Source organism: Doryrhamphus excisus, chromosome 5 (assembly GCF_030265055.1).
Source record: "Doryrhamphus excisus isolate RoL2022-K1 chromosome 5, RoL_Dexc_1.0, whole genome shotgun sequence".
Lineage (NCBI taxonomy): Eukaryota > Metazoa > Chordata > Actinopteri > Syngnathiformes > Syngnathidae > Doryrhamphus > Doryrhamphus excisus.
Genome location: NC_080470.1, coordinates 9,222,827 through 9,228,852, shown reverse-complemented (window position 1 = coordinate 9,228,852; position 6,026 = coordinate 9,222,827). Strand labels below are relative to the sequence as shown.

Sequence of the window (6,026 nt, the reverse complement as noted above, 5' to 3'; positions counted from 1 at the left end):
GGAACCCCTGTACTGCCTATATATTGCGGTTTATTGTGCAGAGCTCTATACAGCGTGTATGACAAAAGGTAAACCTTGGAATGTTAGACATACTACTTTAAGCAGAGCAGCTACAGCCTCCAAGCTGGTCATAGTAGTGTCTTTAATTGAACATTGCTGTCCCACAAGTCTAATTATAATTGCACATTACTTACAGACCCTGTTTCCAAGGAGCAAAACAATGTGTCCACTACGCTGCATTATTCAAGTTTTGGTTTAGGGTTGTGTCACAAGCTCAAATAAATGATTTATTGCGCTCACTTGGGGTCTCCAACACCCCAACTAACCATAAAGGCAGCACATTCAGCTCCTGCCAAGCTTAGGCAGTGTGACAGTCAATGCTGGGGGAATAAAGATGATTAACCATTACTTTACAATGGCTGTGTAATTTTCTTGTTACCACTAGATGGCAGAATAAACCAATATGTTGTATTTGCACCTGTTTGATGTCGCTGTACAGATGCTTTTTTATTGTTTAATTTTCTTATTTTTTAAAAAGCTTTTTAAAGTGTCCAAACTTTAGGAAGGACTTTAATAGTTGTTTATGATGTTTGAGAGCCACTTCAATTCTTGGCAGGTATTCCACATCCTCCATGTGCATGTGACTTACATTTTTAATGTACTTTTTATTCTCCTTTACTGTTGGCCTACATCCATATGGTTACTCTCCACACATCAAAGTACCACTTCTGCTCTTAACGTTTGATGGGAGAATGTATGCACGCCCTCGTTTACTTCTAAATGTATCCCCCTCATGTGAAATGTTTGCAGCCAAGTCCTCCCTGTTGTGACGCCTGCTCTAGATTCCACATCAAGGGATGCTTTGGCTGCACAAATGTGTGTGAATTTGAGGAAGAAGGGGGTGTCTTTGCTCCTAGGATGCTCTAATGGTGGCGGCCGCCCGAGCCAATCAGCCGGCGAGTATCCCCCTCTCCTGATTCTTAATTGGCCGTCTCTCGTTGTGAGTGCCGCTGATAGCACAGTGCTTCTATCTTAGCCCAGTGGAGAGCGACCAGCACCCTCAAAGCATCTAAAGACAGGCTGAACGTCAGGGGGTGTTCTTTTTTTCTGTAGGGGCGCGCCTCCATCCTTTCTCATCTTTGACCTCCCGAGTGACAACAGATGGACAAGATGAACCACAGCTCAGCCGAGGCAGAGGCTGAAACCATAGAACCGCTGCGTTACCTCAGGTAGGAACCCCCTGCTCTACTATAATCAGTGTCCCGAAAGTGTTAGTGTTTATTTGAAGCTGGCAGAAAATGAATGATAAATGAGGGGAATTTGTACCTCCATACAATGTGTAAATGAAGCAGCTCACATTATAGTGCACTCACTACTATGGAATGCATTGTATTTTTTTTTTTTTACTCTTAATGAAATGAGCTCCTGTTAGATAGCATCCTACTATGGAAACCTGGTTAGGATTGAATGTCTACTTACTGTTTAATGGTCTCTGTGTTGCTATTGTTAGCTTGTCTGCAGAATACTACACAGTCAACTGTGCATAAAGTGTTTAAAATTCATTCATTTTCTAACGCTTATCCTCATGAGGGTGGCGGGGGTGCTGGAGCCTATCCTAGCTGCTTTTGGGCAAGAGGCAGGGTACACCCTGGACTGGTTGCCAGCCAATCATAGGGCACATATAGACAAACAACCATTCACACTCACATTCATACCTATGGACAATTCGGAGTCACCAATTAAAGTAGCATGTTTTTGGAATGTGGGAGGAAACCGGAGTACCCGGAGAAAACCAACGCATGTACTGTGAGAACATGCAAACTCCACACAGAGATACCCGAGGGTGGAATTGAACTCAGGTCTTCAAGCTGCGTGCTAAACGTGCAGCCCGCAGTAAGACAGCCATTTTCAAATTCTTTAAAATTATGGAACAGAAGTAGTCAACATTAACAAAAAGTTGTCACCGTCCTGAGTTGGAGGATCCGATTGGCTGTCTGCATTCAGATCCGACATGGGACCATCCTTGGCCCAAATGAAGGTTGTTACTGGTCCAAAGTGCAGTCTAATAACTATCAGACAGCATCAGTGAGACAAGGGTTTTAAGAAGAAAAATGTCTTTGTCTCTTTTGAGGCCACAAAGGTTTCCACCATCATGGAACTTTGAAAGTTGGAATGAAGTTTTATTCTCTAATAAGGAAAAAAATGCAACCTTGACAGTCCTGATGGCTTCCAACTTTGGCATCTCCATGGCATGCCAAGGAGACCCCACCGTGGCCCAATGGAGGGGGCGGGGGATACTATTGTGATTCGGGGTGCTTTTTCCTTCAATGGAACAATGGCGCTTCAGATTGTGTAGGGGCGTCAAACGGCAGCTGGCTATGTGGAGATGCTGGGGTATCCCTCATGACTGAAGGCCCTTATCTGTGTGGTCATGACTTTTTCAACAAGACAAAATGCATGCGTGTTCCAAACTATCAGCTTCATTAAACCTTTCATCCGTATCTGTATTTTTAAAAGTAACATGTCATGCAAGTGTAAAAAGAAGCTTAACATGCACCTGAACTTGATGATGACTAACAGATATGACTTTGCATTGTCCATTCTGTTCTTTTACTACTATTATAATTATTATTGTTAACTTAGCCGTGGGGTGGCAGGGCGGTCGAGTGGTTAGCGTGCAGACCTCACAGCTAGGAGACCAGGGTTCAATTACACCCTCGGCCATCTCAGCATATTCTCCCCTTGCATGCGTGGGTTTTCTCCGGGTACTCCGGTTTCCTCCCACATTCCAAAAAACATGCTAGGTTAATTGGTGACTCCAAATTGTCCATAGGTATGAATGTGAGTGTGAATGGTTGTTTGTCTATATGTGCACTGTGATTGGCTGGTGACCAGTCCAGGGTGTACCCCACCTCTTGCCCCAAGACAGCCGGGATAGGCTCCATCACCCCCGCGACCCTTGTGAGGAAAAAGCGGTAGAAAAAAAATGAATGAATGAATGAATGAATGAACTTAGCCGTGTTGCTGCACCTCCTCACTGAGCTAAAGTCTTGACAGATTTGCTCAGGTTTTGACCTCTTGAAGAATAATAGGATCCTCTATCTATAGGGCTACACAAACAACTACAATAACACAGCAATGGGATTGTGACTATAAGGTGGTGTGTGTTTCTGTGTGTGTGTGTGTATGAGCCAGCATGCATACACTAGCACGACCTTCCTGCGTGGTAATTAATTCAGTGTTAAAATATTCAGCTTGCTAGCACATGCCTCATGAATCTTTTCAAAGTGATACATTTATATTTATGCTGTTTTATTTATTTTTTTTGCTACTTTAGATGCCATTAGTCCTGCCCCCACCAGTACATCCTTTAGTTAAACTTGTTCATTCATGAGATTTCATTGTAAACACTGCAAGGAGATGGTTTTCAGGAGGCAGATAAAGTAATTACTGTACCTTTATGCACGGTATGCTTCACTCTTTTATGCTCGCTGTGGCTGCTCAACCAAGCATGACTCATCACGGTGCCAGCGTCTTATAATGTATTCTGTCTGCATGATGGAGAAGGTGAGGCATGGCCTTGGCGTTGGCTCTGGTTGCTTAGGTTAGAATTGGGCATGTTGCTGTTTTATTGTGTTTGAAAAGTACTGAGCCAGAAAGGTTAGCAAGGGTCAAACATGAAAGAAAAGCTAGAGGGTTCTTCTTATCTCCTGAAGTCACAACTTAGACCTAAGCTTAGTTATTTCTGAGATGCAAAAAGCAGCTAGAGTTAAAGATAAACAGATTCTTGTCGCTTCTTTATTTGTCACAATTAGCATCCAGTGTTATTTTAAAGTTGATTTAGAGTACTTTCCTATCTAAGATGATTGAGTTTGCTAAGGTCAAAGATCAATAAGTACATGGCATCATGGCGCTTCCTTACTCAGCACAAATTACAACTACTTCTATCATAGTATCGTTGGGAGCTCTTCCTGCTTCCCAGCATGCTTTCATTCCTACTGGGAGCCAAACTCACTGTCCTGACTATTGGCTGCTCAAACTGAAACAACATCACAAAGTCCACAGTCCTTGTCATCTGCATACTGGTCAAGGGTTCTTGAGGCATACATCCATTCTTTTTCTATGCTGCTGATCCTCATTAGGGTTGCTGGAGAGTATGCTGGAGCCTATCCCAGCTCTCGGACTGGTCGGCAGCCAATCACAGGGCACATATAGACAAACAAGCATACATACTTACATGACAATTTGGAGTCGCCAATTAACCTAGCATGTTTTTGGAATGTGGGAGGAAAGCGGTGTCCCCGGGAAAAACATGCAAACTCCACATAGAGATGCCATAACGGAGATTCGATTCAATCTTGCTTAATGTACAGCAAGTACCCTATTGATTTTGAGTGGTATTGAATCCAAGACACTGGGTTTAGAGATCAACTCAATAGTTGCTTTTTAAGCTTTTGAGGATTTGGGCTTCATTAAGAAGCAAGAAAGCGATTGATTTTCAGCTGTCTTCCATCCCTAGCTTGAGGTAGCTGGTGTCAAAGGTCAGATCATTAGGTACATTAGTCCTTGTTGCCTGCGCAGTGTTGAACTTTTAGGGCTTATGGGGCCATGCCAGAAAAAAAGAACAAAAGAATTCAAATTATTTTTAATTGCATTCAAGAAGAACCAGGAGGTAGCTGGAGGATTTTATGTGTTTGGTCTTTACTGGGGCTGCACGGCCGACGAGGGGTTAGCGTGAAGGCCACACAGCTAGGAGATCTGAGTTCGATTCCACCCTCGACCATCTCTGTGTGGAGTTTGCATGTTCTTTCCATGCATGCGTGGGTTTTCTCCGGGTACTCCAGTTTCCTCCCACATTCCAAAAACATGCTAGGTCAGGGGTGCTCACACTTTTTCAGCATGCGAGCTACTTTTAAAATGACCGAGTCAAAATGATCTACCCACTACAAAAATGCAAAACATCTATTTATTTTCAAATGTATTGAGGATTATTTGTACGTACAATGTATGTTGATGTACCTTACATAACCAAATGAGCCAATATTGCAAAACACACATAATTAACTATTAACATTTTTTGTAATTACCTGAGTTTACTTTGATGACTTGCACTGAATTGAACCAGCCAGGGATGCATAGTCCGGACAGTAGCTGCTGATAGCCAGCCTCAAGCACACTTCCAAATGTTTATCAGTCATGGATAATATCCGTATCACAATATCCGTATAATATTCCATATCCGTATGGAAGTGATATGTTTTTTGCCTTTTTACTTGGTCCAGTTTTTGCCTTTTTACTTGGTCCTGCTCCTTCACTCATTTTAGTGACCATAAACTTTAGCGAGGGCTTTAAAATCTCGCAATTCGCCGACTAGCTTAGCACTTTGCATCCTTGTTTACGCATGAGCGGTGACCTAAAGGTCAAAATTCAGTTGTCATCTGATTGGTTGTCCTGTATGTCAATCAAGTAACGGGGATGGATGATAGGCTGACATCGTAAGTTCTGCTGCACTTAGAGACGTTGTTTGATTTGATTGGTCGCCCGAAGGGCAACATTCAGTTGCCATCTGAATGGCTGCCTTGTATATCAATCAAGTGACGGCATTGATGCTGGGATGATATTTTTGTAATGTCACGCCGCGATCGACCAGCGATCGACCAGTACCACCTCCGCGATCGACCGGTAGCTCGCGATCGACTTAATGAGGTATAGGTATGAATGTGAGTGTGAATGGTTGTTTGTCTATATGTGCTCTGTAATTGGCTGGCGACCAGTCCAGGGTGTACCCTGCCTCTCGCCCGAAGTCAGCTGGGATAGGCTCCAGCAGACCCTCATGAGGATAAGCGGTAGAAAATGAATGAATGAATACTCTGTACTGCTGAATGTTAATTAGCTATATCTTCATCCTCTAAAGACTTCCATATTGTCCCTTCCTGTGGGTCTCATGACCACGTCGTTTATTAGGCTGCACTGACTGTTTATCAAATCTGACTTTAATGGATGAGGAGAATTATGAGCAAACAGTG

The 6,026-nt window shown here is 43.1% G+C and overlaps 1 protein-coding gene across 1 annotated transcript in view; it reads left to right on the top strand.

The window, feature by feature from the left end:
• The first annotated feature begins 961 nt into the window (after positions 1 to 961).
• The window catches only part of yjefn3 (YjeF N-terminal domain containing 3), a 36,468-nt gene continuing 31,403 nt past the window's right edge, over positions 962 to 6,026 (top strand). The window contains exon 1 of the mRNA XM_058073220.1: positions 962 to 1,229. Within this exon, the coding sequence (XP_057929203.1) occupies positions 1,162 to 1,229 (68 nt within the window). The 5' untranslated portion in view covers positions 962 to 1,161. The remainder of the gene's footprint in view (positions 1,230 to 6,026) is intronic.